The sequence below is a fragment of the Magnolia sinica genome, chromosome 9 (assembly GCF_029962835.1).
Source record: "Magnolia sinica isolate HGM2019 chromosome 9, MsV1, whole genome shotgun sequence".
In the NCBI taxonomy this organism is placed as follows: domain Eukaryota; kingdom Viridiplantae; phylum Streptophyta; class Magnoliopsida; order Magnoliales; family Magnoliaceae; genus Magnolia; species Magnolia sinica.
In genome coordinates, this window is record NC_080581.1 from 8,826,727 (window position 1) to 8,843,711 (window position 16,985).

Here is a 16,985-nt window from a genome sequence, read left to right on the forward strand (position 1 = left end):
ATAGAATTTGCACGGAACCAAATGCAATTCCACACCACCTAATCCCACGGTCCAAACAGGCCTATGCATATGTAGGCATAATCTATAAGGCATATGGATGAATGACACGTGGCATAATCCAAACCACTGATGTAATATGCAAGTGAGCTCTCCTTATTTATAATTCACTCGCAAGTGTAAAAATATCATCTGGTAAACTCCGGCATTCCTGCTAAACTCCTACAGTATCTAATATCCTGTACCCAATAAATTCCTGCATGTCAGTCCGTGAATGTCGGTCTGCCGTAGAAAACAGTGTGTGACAGACAAAAATGAAACATCTGCTTTTTCTAGCATGCGACCTGATCTCTCCACATCATGTAATTGCACCGGTCACCTTCGTTTTTTACGTCTTCACAAAGGGTTGCTTTCTCTACAATGACATTGGAGCTACTGTTGATTCTGTATGAAACCTTGACTCCTTCCAATATCAAGTGATATGTTACATCCATGGCAGCATTTGAGTTTCCGTTAGAAACACCATCTGATTCAGCATCATCATCGTCGTCCTCTGATACAGATGATGGATTATCATTCACATGTATTTCTTCCTTTGAGTGAGCATGATGGGGACGTTTCCGCTGCGCCACTGACCTTATATCCCATGAAAGTACTTGCCTGATTAAGCTCTGAAATTCATCTGGGGAAGCATACAACGAGTGTTTCTCCTGGAACGAAAAACCAAAGACCAACTCATGGACTTGATAGAATGAAGGTGCGTTTGGATGCACTGTCATCAATCGAATTGCAAGTGTTTGTCTAAGAAAGTGGAAATAACGAAATAATTTCCTGAGAGTTCATATGGACAGCCCAGGGTTTGAATTGCAGTAAGGCTACTTTCAATTATGTTACAGCAATTTGTGGGCTACTAGTTCATTAGTAGTTGTAGGAGATATCATTTATCTTCTCTTCTTGATTAGATTAAATATTCATGATCTACAATTAAATTCAATTGTGCAGTCAAACGCAGCATTAGGGCCTGTTTGGGTGCCACCTAAAAAATGAGCTAATCTCATTTTAGTGAATCATAATTATGTACTAGAGATAGTTAACTCTTTTTGTGGTAAGGGTTAGAAATAACCAGATCTCTAATACATAATTACAATTAATTAAAAATGAGATGAACTCATTTTTTAAGCAGCACCCAAACAGGCCCATTTCCACGCCCTATTTCAATTGGGCGCAGTCTTTCATCAGAATGCCCACTGCTTCTAGAATGATTCCAAATCGCCTGAACTATTGTTGTGTGTAAACCAAAGGCTCAATCCAAAAAATTGCCATGCATTCCGAATTTAGTGATGGGTTAGATCAGCTGTGTGCAACTCGGTGTTTGACTTGGAATTTGGGTGAGTCAAGATGGGCCTGAAGTGTCTGAAGCTTCATTTTACATGACATTCCACAGAACAATCACCAATTCGGATGATATCTTGATGAAAGCAGTAGCCTTGTCATTATCTTGAGCAAGTGAAACTCATGAAAACAAGAGCGAAACAAAAGCCTAAAAGCCAAGCCCAAGTCTATGAGTGTGGGGTTAGAAATTTGAATTTTGTGATAAATCCATCTAATACAAAAGGTCAAATGGATGACAGGTGGATCATTCTAGAAGATGACTTGACTGAAACGCATCACAAAAGGTCACAGATTGCAACTTGGAAGCAATCCAGATTTGAACCTTCAACAACAGTCCCTCCCAAAAGTAAAAGGAAAATGCAAGAAAAAAGAAAGAAAGAAGAAAAAGCAGGAATTGTTGACTTCTAAAGGGATGAAAAAAGAACTTACTGCTGTCACCCAGCAACTGGCAAGAGTGGTTTTGAATTCTGGGGAGAAGTTAACAGATGCTGTAGTTAGTGAACTATCCCCCTGCATGGGACATGTTGTATTAGTTGCAGACCTGCAGTATGTATATAATGTGGCAGTTATTGAAATACCTGAAAGCTTTCTCAACAAAGCATTTACCTAATCTGCCATTGAGTTCATTTCCTGGAATACAAGAAGTGAACTTAATGGTGATTTTATTCCAGATAAACAGAAAAACCTACTAGGCAAACTGTTGATGCACTGTTGGAGCTAACTAAAAATGGAGTGAGAAACAAAAACAGTAGTGAATGCCACTGAAATTGGGGGTGCATAACCATTTTGATGCTTATCCAAATGCAGCCTTAAAAGTTAAATCTTTAAAAGCTATATTTAATTGCCACAAACGACTTGTTTCCACCTTCATTAGGCTTCTCCAGCTGTATAGAGAAAGCAATTCTTTGCAGTTTCTTTTTCAAGTCTTCATTTTAAGCATGACAGCAACAACAATAGAGAGAGGATGAGGAATATCAATATTATGATAGTCATCAAGCGCTCATTATCAGTACATGCGGCAATCATGTATGGCATCGAGACTTTTCATGTGTTGGGACTTGGGACCTATTGTGTATAGGGTCGTCGTCATCATCATATAACGCTTATCCCAATTAATTGGGGTTGGCAACATGAATCCTTTTCTGTCATTCCACTCCATCAAGGGCCATAACTTCAGTTGGATGATAGGTCATCTTTTCTTACAACCTCCATCCACGTCCTTTCGGGCCTTCCCCTTTCCCTTTTAGAGCCTTCAACTTGTACCTATTTGTGGATATGTGTAATCCCAAAATCACCATAGTAGGGTGATCCAAGCCATTGATTGGGAGGACTCTTGAGGATTACAAATGGCCAGTTAGGAAAAAGTCAAACCAACAGTTGATGTTCATGAGGGGAAAAAAAACCCCCCAATCGACAGCTAGGATTATCTTACCGATGTGATTTCTGCTGTAAGGCGTATTCACTGTAGGGTACGACAGATGAATATTTGGGAACTCAAACATGTGTGCCATGTGTATGGATATTGGGTCTTTCATAACTTCAATCTTAGCGTTTAACACCAAATATTTCTAAATAAAAAAGCCCATGTACTATTTCATACCACTGGAGAATATGGGTGCATGTGAAACAAAACAAAGATTACTTGTGTTGAAGAAAGAAAAAGATCCATAAACAACTGTTTTCATTGGACATTAGAGGTTTGATGTGCTTTCCTAATACATTCAAGTGCGTTTAATGAGAAGTTCATCATAAGACATAGACCTACATCCTGTGAAGCAAAGACCGAAGATGACTCCAGTAAGGAAGGGGATAATTAAGGCTGAAGGGCCTGAAAAGAGGATGTGAGGAAGACCCGAACAAACTTGGATTGAGGTGACGGGAAGTGATATGAAGGCTTGACAAGGCCTTAGGATTGATTGGCAAAATAGAATCACCCTGAATAGCTGGGACAAGGCTATGATGATGATACGAGCTAAATCCCAAAACAAAAACACACTGCATATGAATCTTAAAAATAAAGAGGAAAAAAAAAACGCAAATTAGCCAATTCTTGAGGATAGCTTGCGTAAATTCACACAAAATGCATTAAGGCATTGCATTGACATGAGAAGCATGTAAAGCATGCAACACAAAAATTCTACATAGTATTGTGGAAGAAATACCGTTACCCACTTCGGTACCGTTGCTCCTTGAATGCTGTCAGAATATGGTAGATAAGGTTTGACATCAAGTACTGGCTGTCGATAAAGGTGGAGCCGTGAGCACAAATTCAGAACTAAAACTGCCAAACCCGCAAATGCTACTTAATTCTGCACTACGACCAAGAAGACAGTTAACATGTGACTGGCACACGACAATAATGGAAGAATTTATACCGTGCCATCAACTAGATCCACACCAGAAAGTAGAATAACACGCCCATGCACCGCCTCCACCTGGAGAACGAAAAGCAAAAAATAAAAAATAAAAAAATGAGGGAGAGGAAAATTAGAAACATAAATCACATTAGATGCATCAAGAGTGGAGATGCTACTTTCGGAGGTTGCTGAAAGAATGTGCGCGCACAGCGATAGAAGTAGGGGGTGCCCAAAACCTTGGGGGTTAGAAGCACATGTACACTACCGTCAAATTCGGGTAGGGAAAATAAAGGTAGCCTTTACAAATATGAGGGAAGGAAAGGCTGTGGGAAGTGGGGACGGATGATATTTATAGGTGGAATATATTGGATGAAATCAGATTAGTTAGGTTAACTATTCTTTTCAATAAAAATTTCCAGAGAAGAAAATGCCAAAATAAATGGGGAGAAGCGTTGTAATACCTATTTAAAAGAACAAAGTAGAAGTAAAAAGTTGCACCAACTGTTGGAGGATTGAATTTATGAGGCATGCTATGAAGCTCTGAGAGAGGGTGGAGGAACAAAGATTACAACAAGATACAAGGGTATCAGAGAATCAGTTCGGTTCATGCTATGGAAATTGATAGCTGAAACATTTTTTCCACTTAGACAGTTGATGGAGAAGTATAGAGATAAGGAGGAAAATTTACACACGGTTTTTATGCATCCAGAGATAGCATAAGAAAAGGTTATGTGGTGGACCATAAGTAGAAGGGGGTCCCAGGAGGGCAGAAGAATATATCAACGCCATTACATACATGTATGAGGGTGTCATTTCAAGAGTAAGAACCACCTTTAATGGGAGTAGGAAGTTCCAATAGCAGTGGATCATCAACAGGGGTCAGCAATAAGGAAGAATAAATTGATGCAACAAGAACAAGGTCTGTGTTTCTGGCAGATGACATGGTGTTGGTCGATGACATGAGAGAGAGAGAGAGATAGCAACGCTAGCTGGAGGTTTGGAGGAAGGCCCTAGAATCTGAAGGCTTAAAAAATTAGCAGCAACGAGAAAGACCAATTGGAATCAACTTGGAAGAATTATTGATACAAGACTTCAGTTAAAATTGATAGTTGATAAATTCCCTAAACTGATGTGTTCCATTACCTTGGTGCTATTATTCAAAAGGATATGCAGATTGATGGGAATGTTTCCAATAGAATTAGAGCCAGCCAGCCATGTGGATGAGGTGGAGATATGCCTCGGTGTGTGTGTGTGTGGGGGGGGGGGGGGTGCAGCCTATGAGTAGTCCCAATAAGAGCTACAACAATGTGGAGTAGATTGACATGGTTCAGTCAGGTGCAACAAAAACTGGAGACAATTTTCGTTAGGATGGAGGAGTGTTTTTGAATAGGATTGCAACGCCTGGAAAGAAGATGAGTGGAAGAACTAAAAGCACATGGCTTAAGGTTTTGAGAAGGGATATGAAAGCTTGTTCACTTACTGAGAATTGGCATTAAATAGAATTGGCTGGTGAAACATGAATAGCTGCTTCAAGGCTATGATGATGACTGACTACCAGGGTTTTGGTTTTCTGACTCATTATCTCACACGTAAGAAGGTATGATGAACTGATGAAGCTACAACTTTCCAACTCTGGACTTTCTCAAAGAAGCCAGCAAATGGATGGAAGGATTCTAATATCCGTTTTAGGGTGCAACTCATCTGATAATCAGACTGAGTCATATCACTGATATTGATATGATTCATCCGATGCAGGATCAGTTGGCCGTAGAAAGAAAAAGGAAAACAGAATAGAGCTGATGCAGGACATGGAAAATTAAATATGATATGCAAGATTGCAGGCTTAGATCACACCAATTCAGAAACAATCACACAACTTCCACATCCCACATGAAAATCCAAACATTCAATTAAAGGGGAATCTATGCTGGTCCAAGGCGACACAGGCTAGGACTGGACCAATAAAATTATAGACCAAACAATGTCAAAGGGAAATAAAATCAACTACTCATGCATAAAAATCAGTCCCTAATCCAAGGGATTCCCTAATTTCAATTCAAGGAACCCTAAGGTGATAAAAAGGGGCAAATCAATTAGGGATCATGTAATATAGGGCTAGGATTCATGAAAAAAACGGCTATGAGAGGATAAAAGAAGATAAAAACCTGAACCAAAAGATGATCCCGCGCGTGGACAGCAACAATGGTCCAGATGGACGTGTGTGTGATCCCGGCCGCACGTGTGTGGAGCCCACTATTCAGAAAAAGGCCACCTTGGCCCTGGTCGGCCAGGGATGGACTCCAAAACCTCCAAATTTCAGCTCGATCCGATGTACAGTTTGTGCGTGGTGCTCCGCCGAAGTTTCAGCTCGCCTGCGGGCCGAAATCTGGAAACCTGCTTCAATGAAGAAATCTGATGCAACAAAAGGACAAATTCGAAGTATGGATGGTGGGGGAAGATGGAAAAAAAAAGATGATGGAAGATGGGGGTGAATTGGGATCGATGTGGCTTCGCACCACGGTAATTAGCCCTTCGAAAAGGGAGGGCTTCACACCCACTTTTGAATTTTTCCACAACTCACGAAGAGAGCAGAAAAATAAAGCAGGAATTTTTTTATTAACTTCAATGAATGAAAAGAACTACAAGGGGTGCCTATTTATAGGGAGAAATCCTATACTCAAAAACTCGCACCATGTGCGACACCTATTACTTGGCGATGAAGTAAACTAAAATAAAAACCAAACAAGAAAATCTAAAACGTTCACGATGTTCTAAATAATAACAATAAGCAAAACTTAAAATATAAAACCAATCCGACGAGTGGGCCACGATCATGAGATCTCATGGTGGGCTTTTCTTGACTATCGGGCCACTTTTCTGAACCAAAACTTGTCTTCTAGCTAGGAGGCCCTCTCTGGACGTCGTCATCGAGCCAGATCGATGGTGGGGTCCTCCTTCTACGTACGTACGTGCGTAGGGGGGGCGACGTGAGTGCGTGTGTGCGCGTGATGTCCCCATCAATTCTCCCCGGCTGCAAAGATTTCGCCACTGGAGAAATAAAACTCCTGAACTGCTCCAGGATGTCAGGATCAAGTCTCTGAAGCTCCTCCTCAGTGAGCCACATGCTGTCCGAAGTTGGGCGTGACTTCCATTTAACCACGTACTTCTGAAACCCGCCGTCCGACGTTGAAACTATCTGATGGTCCTGGATATCCTCTATTTCCTTTTTGGGTGTGTGAAGGTTAGGTATGGGAGATAGAGGCTGGAAAAATGAGTCGGGAAGGATAGGTATGGGAGGTAGAGGCTGAGAAGATGGGTCGGGATGGGTAGGTATGGGAGGTAGAGGCTGGGAACATGGGTTGGGACGGGTAGGTATGAGACGTAGAGGCTGAAAAAATGGGTTGGGAAGGGTAGATATGGGAGGTAGAGGCTGGAAAAATGGGTTGGGATGGGTAGGTATGGGACATAGAAGCTGGGAAAATGGGTTGAGAATGGTAGGTATGGGAGGTAGAGGCTGGGAAAAAAGGTTAGGAAAAGTAGATATGGGAGGTAGAGGTTGGGAAAATGGGTTGGAAAGGGGCCATGGTTCAAGGGATAAATATGAGGAATCAGGATGGGTGGGCGAAGGGCCGGACAAAGTATCAGTGGTCCTCTGAAAAGTAACTAAATCCTCCACATCAGATATGAAACTAATTCTCATGGAAGGTGGAAGATCTATCTCATACACATTGAGACCGTTTCGTTTTATAATTTTGACGGGTCCAGCGCTACACGCGTGTAACTTACGAACGGCCCTCGAAGGATACCGCTCGGGCTTGATGCAGACCATCATAGAGTCCCCAATATTGAATCCTTTGAAACATTTATACTGGTCTGTATAAAATGTGTAATGTTCATTATTAGTCATGATCTTCTGCCTGATTTCTTGATGCCATGAATGAATGTGATGCGCAAAAGACTCTGCAGACTCTGACGGCCTATGGGACAGTGACATAGGGACAAGATTAATAAGTTTCCTAGGTTTATAATCAGTAACGACTTCACAAGGACTTAGACCTGTGGACCTATCGACAAACTTATTCAACGTGAACTCGGTTGTAGGTATTACGATGTCCCATATTCTGGTGTGCTCTATATCCTTCCTAGGGGACTCATCCGGTAGATCATCAGGAAAGATATCACGTAACTCATCCATTACGGGAATAGCCTCAGTGGGTAACTCTACACTAACCGCTGGTGCACTCTCTCTAGCCACAAGGCCACACATGTTGTACCCCTCAAAATAGTGGTCTTTATGTCTCTCATGGGGTGGGTGTCTGGGTGCACACCCATAACTGATTCCTTGACCAACTCCATTCATTGGTGTATCCTCCAGGCCACCTGCTTGAGATTGGACATCTACCCCAATGGTGGGGTTTGTCCTAGCGATGGTCTTTAGTCGGGTAATGCGTACATCAAGCTGTTCACAGCATTGGTCCATTTCTAAGCGCTTAATCATAGACTCCAACGTCTGAGATATCTTGTTTAGTGACTCTTGCAATTGTTCCATGTTTAGTGTAGGGTGCAAACCGAAACTGCGACCTGTACGTGTGGGCATATAGTGACTTGCTCAACCTAAAGACCTTCTATGACAACTATATGTGTCTAAAAACTAAATGACCCTACGAGACTCTATATGAAGGAGACTACACACTGTTACTAAAATTCAGCTATATATGATGGACTGAATGCATGAAGGACTCAAACTAAACCCTAAATATGTTGTGAATTCCCCTACAAGAACCCTAGGCTTTGATACCAAATTTGATGCAGGACATGGAAAATTAAATATGATATGCAAGATTGCAGGCTTAGATCACACCAATTCAGAAACAATCACACAACTTCCACATCCCACATGAAAATCCAAACATTCAATTAAAGGGGAATCTATGCTGGTCCAAGGCGACACAGGCTAGGACTGGACCAATAAAATTATAGACCAAACAATGTCAAAGGGAAATAAAATCAACTACTCATGCATAAAAATCAGTCCCTAATCCAAGGGATTCCCTAATTTCAATTCAAGGAACCCTAAGGTGATAAAAAGGGGCAAATCAATTAGGGATCATGTAATATAGGGTTAGGATTCATGAAAAAAACGGCTATGAGAGGATAAAAGAAGATAAAAACCTGAACCAAAAGATGATCCCGCGCGTGGACAGCAACAATGGTCCAGATGGACGTGTGTGTGATCCCGGCCGCACGTGTGGGAAGCTCACTATTCAGAAAAAGGCCACCTTGGCCCTGGTCGGCCAGGGATGGACTCCAAAACCTCCAAATTTCAGCTCGATCCGATGTACGGTTTGTGTGTGGTGCTCCGCCGAAGTTTCAGCTCGCCTGCGGGCCGAAATCTGGAATGAAGAAATCTGATGCAACAAAAGGACAAATTCGAAGTATGGATGGTGGGGGAAGATGGAAAAAAAAAGATGATGGAAGATGGGGGTGAATTGGGATCGATGTGGCTTCGCACCACGGTAGTTAGCCCTTCGAAAAGGGAGGGCTTCACACCCACTTTTGAATTCTTCCACAACTCACGAAGAGAGCAGAAAAATAAAGCAGGAATTTTTTTATTAACTTCAATGAATGAAAAGAACTACAAGGGGTGCCTATTTATAGGGAGAAATCCTATACTCAAAAACTCGCACCATGTGCGACACCTATTACTTGGCGATGAAGTAAACTAAAATAAAAACCAAACAAGAAAATCTAAAGCGTTCACGATGTTCTAAATAATAACAATAAGCAAAACTTAAAATATAAAACCAATCCGACGAGTGGGCCACGATCATGAGATCTCATGGTGGGCTTTTCTTGACTATCGGGCCACTTTTCTGAACCAAAACTTGTCTTCTAGCTAGGAGGCCCTCTCTGGACGTCGTCATCGAGCCAGATCGATGGTGGGGTCCTCCTTCTACGTACGTACGTGCGTAGGGGGGGCGACGTGAGTGCGTGTGTGCGCGTGATGTCCCCATCAAGAGCAATTGGGATAAAAATTTAAACCTAAATCTCCTCCTCTTTTTCTTCTTCATCATTTATAGACGCACACACACACGCACACGAACACCCACATAGATATATAGTCATTGTATAGACTACAGATGCACACACACACGCACGAACACCCACATAGATATATAGTTATTGTATAGACTATAGACGCGCACGCACACACGCACGAACACCCACATAGATATATAGTTATTGTATAGACGCACACACGAACACCCACATAGATATATAGTTATCGTATAGACACACACACAAACACCCACATAGATATATAGATACTCAAAAACCAGCTGTCCCTCTCTCCAACAATCCCCATCATGCACATCTTTTTTGGAAAAATGCATCTCTTGAGATGGTTCAACCCAGTGTTGGCACGGTCCGACCCGTCCAACTCAGGATGACCCAAACTGAGTCCAGGTTGAGTCACCTAATTCTCATGTACAGGTGGCCTGACGCATCCTGTTTCCCAATTGAAACCTATACGACTCTGTAACAAGTTGGTGTCGTATGATATTTTAAACCATGTATGGATAACAAGTCGAATAAGATGTGGACCATTCATCTGACAGATGGCAGTCCCACTAATCAAGGCATGCTCATGAATGTTCATCTAATAAACTTCAACACCAATGTGAAAACATTCAATATGAATTCTTTCACAACAGTGGAAATTGGGTACCTTTCCGTCTTCTTTTTTAACCTAGCCGAGCGGATAAATTTACCCAAGTCCCAAGAGAGATTACTTGATGAGCACATGAATCCTGAACTCAAGGTAGTATTTCTTTAATATGCTACATGTAGCGCTCATATAGTGGTCATGTGTGCACTGGCAGTACTTTAATGGCTGATTGGGTTGCATATCAAAGACAATGTTACCTTTGCAACAGTAAGACCAATAGGGCAAGGTCGATGCGGAGATCTTGTAGCAAGCACTCCCATCTTTCCACCTTTCAATTTAGGTACTCTTACCTATCCATATAGCAAGTGAGACAATTAGATCAAAATGAATTATATTAATCAGGCATCGGGTCTTAAGAACCACAGACATACAATGAATGAAACAAGAGTCCATATAAACAAGAACATCAAACATGCTACACCACAAACCTTTGCCTTAAGCTTCGATTTGGATGGTTGCTTCCACAACTTCTCCAGGTCAGTGTTCAGATGGAAGATATAAAGGATCCAACAATGAGAGTAGTCGGCCAGGCCCTCGAGTGCTTCTGCAGGAGCCCGGCCCGAATCAAGTACCAAACATGCCCTAGCGAGTGGTACAATTAGAGGTTGCCTTGGTGTTCCATTTCTGCACAAGGATGAGGATTGAGGGCAGATTGCTTTTTTAAGGGATATCACATGTATGTGTGCATAAATGCATGCATATGGAGCAGATGTATATCCGTATCCATGCCTGTCAAACTCAGTGGAAATATTGTGATATTACCATACAAAAAGAGAAATGATCACCTATAACACAAAGAGTTTCTTAAATGCCAACATGTCACCTGTGTAGGACATCCTAACTGTGCAAAAGGTGGCCTACCATGAAGATCCCAACCAGCAAAAATTGGTATGGTCCACTCATCAGGCAGGCCACATATGTATGAAAACCAGACCATCAGCGGGTTTGATTTAAATCGTTCGTTGTTTTCATACACGAGTGCCTTGTTTAATGAATGGACGATAGGCCAGAATTTCACTCCAGGTGATCTTCGTGATGGGACCTACCTTTGAAATGGCTCAGATGTCCTCCACATGGCACATGAGAACCCACTGCTCGGATGCCCTTCAAATGTTAGTAATTAGAAGAACTTGAATTAAATTCAAATTAAAAAGAAATTGATACAGGTAAGAAAGCTTAATCACTACAGTTAGGATCACAAAATACCTGGTAGAAAAGCATGACTGAACAGTAGCAATGGGTGTCATTGGGAAAGAAGCTGGCTTTGATTTGTCGGAGCCATGTTGTTCCAGTGTTTTCCTCAAAGCCTGTATGTACCAAAATCTAAATCACAGTCAGCATTATGCCTGGCGAGCCCCATCATGGACAGGCCTCAGCACAAGATCACCCTTGTCAGATGATCCCAACCATTCAATCAAAAACACTTTTCACATCAAATATGAACCTTTGGTAATTTCAAGAAAATAAAAGCTGTTCAGCAAAACAAAACAGTGTTTTTATTCAGCCAGCCAATGTACGAGTTGACCTCACCATTCCATGACCCACACCGTTCACCCGATAGGCTCATCATGAATGTGCCATACACTAAAGATATCCCCATCAGAATATTTCAGTCAAACTATTAGCAGGTTCTTTCCTGTTAAAATTTGGACCGTTAGCTAAACTGTCCATTTGCAGGTCATCAATCAGACAATTAGGATCATCCATTGGAGAAGGTTTTCATAGCGTGGTCCATTCATAGTAGGTCACACCAGACATTCTGGATCACTGGAAAGTGGGCCCAACCTGTATGGTTTTGCAGCACATAATAGCTGGTTATTTTGGAGGAAATGTAAAATGGCCAAGCCCAAAATTACAGGCGTCAAGCCCACCTTTTTTGTGATTCAAAAAATCCATCCAGTGCAATACACCATGGATGATCTTTGCTGCAAACGAGGTGGACATCATAGCCATCCAGTTGTTGAACTGCAAATGGATAGTTGACAACATATAGCCAACAGTTAATCTGAAGTGAAAAAGGTACACCTAGCAAAAAGAGATTTTCACTTTTCAATCCATCTCGCATCCATGGCAGACCCCACCAGGTGAACGATCTAGATCACTAAAAGCCAGGACCCCTGTAAAAAAGATGGAATTGATTGAAAAACGCTAGTAATTTAGTTGAAGCATTGCATAAGAATAACACCCCACTGCTTTGACCATCTGTTTCTGAACCATTGATTGTACAGTTAGGAAACATCCAATAAAAATTCAAAATCAATATTACAAAAATATAAGAAAATAAAAGATAGGCCAAGAGTTTATACAGTACACTTGGGTCAGATTAGAACTGCTGTTGCAATCTCTTTCTTAATCGTCTATTTGTGGACCACCCATTGAAGGGTGGAATTGACCAAATCTAGAAGTTTTCAGTGCATGGATCATACATTGTTTGGCAGATGAGGCCCCTTGAATCAACGGCTTTGATCAGTTAAACATTGGCCTCACTTGCACAGAACTGAAAATTCATGGGCACGTTACACAGGTACAAACTTGACTCCCACCATTATATCACATGATTTAGTAAACCAGACAACTGGTCTGTTGCGTCCTGCGGTTGGATAGACCATTCCCATAATAAATATCATAACCTTTCTTACTTGAGTCCCCAGATAGATGGTCCAAATTCTTATGACAACTGAAGTCCTGAGAATGGTGCCTATGATCTTCCAACCTGGGAGATTTACGGGGCATGCTCCATCCACATGGAGATGCAACAGAACAATGGTCTGGACTGCCCAACCATGGACCCCACTTATCAAAAATTCAAACAAATTACAAATGAGAAATGCTCATGCACAACTAGCTGTACGTCCAACTAGTTGGCGCGCAGGACCCACCATAGTATTTGAATGACATCTCACCCAACCAGCAAGGTCATCCCACAGTGAAAATGGGGCACCCCAAAAATAAGGTCGATCCAACCATTAGATGGGTCCCACGTTACTGTGGAGGCTTATGGATGGCTCTTCATTGTTTTCAATGCTGTGGCCCACCTGATCAGTAGATCGACCTGAATTTTTGGATGTCCCATTTTCATGGTGGGACAGCCTTGCTAGATGGGTTGGATGTTATACAAACACAACGGTTGGCCCCACACCAACTACTTGGGCGTACGAATAAGTTGTGTTGTGTGTGAGAATTTCTAATTAGAAATAAAAGGTTACCTGTTGAGCCCTAATTCTACCTTGTCTTTCAGCAATAGATTTCTTCAAAGAAGCTTTCATAGAGATTTCTAGCTCCCGAATCCTCGACTCCAAACCTTTTGATTTCCTCCTCCAAATGCAGACTGCATGTTACAGGAAGGTAACACACAGATTTTGCTAAGCGATCCAAACCATTGACATGATGGTCCCACTTTCGATGGACCATCCACGAAAAAAGAACCTCCAAGATAAGAAAATCCTAGCCCTTGAATTCACGTCCTGAAATTAGATGGTTATGAAGGAAATAGAGCAATGGTCCAGATTCAACTAAAACAAAAGGAAAAAGATCCAGTGGCTAGGGTCTTCCAAAGTTGAGGCGTACATGGACCATCCAAGGTGGCGTCCATCATTTCAACGTCTTGAGAGAGAGAGAGAGAGAGAGAATACCAGAGAAAGCTGCAGCTGCAGAAATTGCAGCAGTGACTGTTAAAACGATGGTCGATGCCAGCCATTTCTTGTTCTCAGAGAGAGCCATGATCGGCTCTGCTCTGCTTCTCCAAAACCCTAAACCTTATTGGAGGGCGGGGAATCGCGCAAAGAAACACTGAAGGAGAGAGTCGTGTGCACGTGCCAACGTAGAACACGTGTGCCACGTCTTCTCCTCTCATCATCAGGCGGATTGAACATGGCCCCAGTATTTGGACCCTATCTTCCGGACGCGGTTTGGCCAGTGACCCCAACATCAGCTAGCTAGCTGGTATCAAAGCTCTGTGGGGCCCACCATGATGTATGTATTTTTATCCATGCCGTCCATCCATTTTGTCAGATCATTTTAGTACATGAGGACGAAAATGAGGCAGACCCAAATCTTAGTTGGACCACACCACAGTAAAAAGTGAGCATTGAATGCTTACCATTGAAATTTTTAAGGGGCCACAGAAGTTTTGTTTTCCCTTCATCCAAGTCAATGCGACCTTATCAACAGGTTGGATGGCAAATAAATATTACAGTGGGCTCTAGAAAGTTTTAATGGTAGACGTTCAATCAACACTGTTTTCCTGTGGTGTGGTCCACCTTACATTTGGATCTTACTAATTTTTGGTCTCATGCCCTAAAATGAGCTGGAAAAATGGATAGATGGCATGGATTAAACACATACATCATGGTATGTCCCGCACACACAGTGTCCCTATCTTCTAATTTGTCAGACATGTCCCAACGCACCACGTGTCACCATCCATTTGCGCCCACATAATGAAAAGAACCTCAAAGCTAACTTTTCACTGTCCTTACACGTGTGCCACCATCCATCTTCAATCGAGCCTTACATATAAAAGCACCACGCATGTGCCTCGTGTGCTAATTCTCCACCGTTGATCATCTTTTGTGGCTTACACATGCATGCTGGCATCTATTGGATGCAATCCGCATTTTACATGACATTCATGACTAGTTTCTTAAACCACTTGAGGCCCACCGTCCTGATGTTTGGACCAACGAATGTGCAGCCATCTGGTAAATGGCGTGGATCTTGTGTTTGCACGTGTGCAGGATCATCGGACTGTCTCAAGTGAGCTTCCATCCGTGACCCAGACTCCCTGCCCATACGTACGAATGTTCAATCAAGACCGTCCAGTAATGACCCCTGGCACGAATAGCACTGTACCAGTTGGACCACATGTCGGGTTTTAGGATCCGACATGACAACGGACCCGTATTAAGACCATCGGGCCTGCACGGGTGTAGTTCATCAAGCAGCCCACATCTAGAATACATCCTTTTAGCCTTCGGATCAGGTCGTATTAAAAAAAACCCAAACCGTTCATATGATGGGCCTGCCGAGGTTTTCTGTTCTGGAAAGTGGAGCCCATAATTCAAAAATAGCAAAAATGGGGACTAGATCTTCTGATTTGGGGAGTTTTAGGGCATGGTTCATCAACGGTTGGGACACGACATGGTCAGCGGTCCAAATTCAATGGGTGAACTCAAGCGGCTCAGATGGTCTTGAGCCTAATACCTAATAAGCTTTAGTCGGTTTGCTCGGCCTGACTTTTGGGAATTTTGGGCTAACTGTTGCTTACCTGGCTCAGGGATCTACCAGAGTCACCTTCTCTAACGTGGGAAACGACTTAACATACATGAAATCCACTCCATCCATTTTTGTTTATGCTTGTTCCTCTAAATCAGTCTGATTCAACACTTAAGTGGGCCACCATATAAAATTATGTATAAAAACCTCTAAATTCAAGTAGCACAGCTCACCCAAATTTTGAAACATTACGACCTTTGGGCAATTCTTTAGTTCAGATGAGAAACATCAGATGAATGAAACATAAACATGTTACCATAGGTGGGCATCCTATCCCAACTTTTTCCTAAGGTGTGGCCTATCTAAGTTCTTGTTGGTTATAAAGTGTTATGGCAGTGGAGAATATATCTCGAGGGATCGACTCTCTCTCCTCTCTTATTCTCTCTTGCCACACACCGGCTTTAGCATGTGAGCTCTCTGTGATCTATATAAGCAGAGCTACTGGTGATTCTATTCTGTTGTATTAATCTCCTGGAATATTTCTGAGCACGATATTCTTAGTACTAGTTGGAAAGTGACAAGTCTTATATTTTTATTTCTTTAGTTTATAGTCAAGAAAAAAATTCTACGTTACCAGCCCGTAAAATAAATATATTGTCAAACCATAAAAATTCTTATGCTTCTTGTTTTTTGTTTTGATTTGGCCATTTTGGCTTTTATTTAGCCTTAATCAAGTGTGGGCACTTTTCCACAACATGAAGTACCCCTTATGAAAAGTTTGCCCACATGGCTCTTGGTGCACAAGGTGCCTATAGCTCAGGAGTGAATTTAGCCAGCTCAAGATAACACCAATTTCAGTTAGGCTCTGACAAGGCACCATTTTATTCTTCCTACCAGACCCTTGTCTAAGGGCACCTACCAGTATCTAGCCGGCCAATGAAATAGTGCCACATCATTAGACTAACAAAACTCAATATTACTGTAGCCTGACCGAATTCACTCCCATTGTGTTTAGACTGGGGCACCACGTCCATGTCAACAGTCCACCGTTTAAAAACACGTACAAAGCTTGAGACGTTTGTGAGGGCCCTCTACAGACCCCTGTACTGGGCTAGCACCAGCCGCTTCTCTTCCAGCACGCTCGCAACATGTAATGCATGTGAGCTTCAAGCCACCCATAGGGGTATGCACAATCCCTAGCCCAATGATAAAAACCAGTTCACTAATCAGATGGGGCACACAAAAATAAGCACTCTAAAATCAACGGTCTACATTCACTCTATATTTATGACCCG

The 16,985-nt window shown here is 42.2% G+C and overlaps 1 protein-coding gene across 9 annotated transcripts; it reads right to left on the reverse strand.

The window, feature by feature from the left end:
• Positions 1–132: 132 nt before the first annotated feature.
• Positions 133–15,837, reverse strand: LOC131256824 (uncharacterized). 9 transcript variants are annotated; one of them, XM_058257873.1, is made up of 9 exons: positions 15,743–15,837; positions 13,683–13,804; positions 11,683–11,783; positions 10,905–11,100; positions 10,674–10,766; positions 3,765–3,824; positions 3,562–3,626; positions 1,819–1,930; positions 133–707 (listed from the first exon to the last, which is right to left on the reverse strand). In XM_058257873.1, the coding sequence occupies exons 2-9, from the start codon at positions 13,740–13,742 to the stop codon at positions 330–332; spliced, it is 1,065 nt and encodes a 354-aa protein (XP_058113856.1). In that variant the 5' UTR covers positions 13,743–13,804; positions 15,743–15,837; the 3' UTR covers positions 133–329. The 9 variants fall into 9 exon arrangements, with proteins under 9 accessions (XP_058113856.1, XP_058113850.1, XP_058113849.1 ...); XM_058257867.1 differs by lacking the exon at positions 15,743–15,837 and adding an exon at positions 14,109–15,723 and having other exon boundaries at positions 3,558–3,622; XM_058257866.1 differs by lacking the exon at positions 15,743–15,837 and adding an exon at positions 14,109–15,359.
• Positions 15,838–16,985: the final 1,148 nt, after the last annotated feature.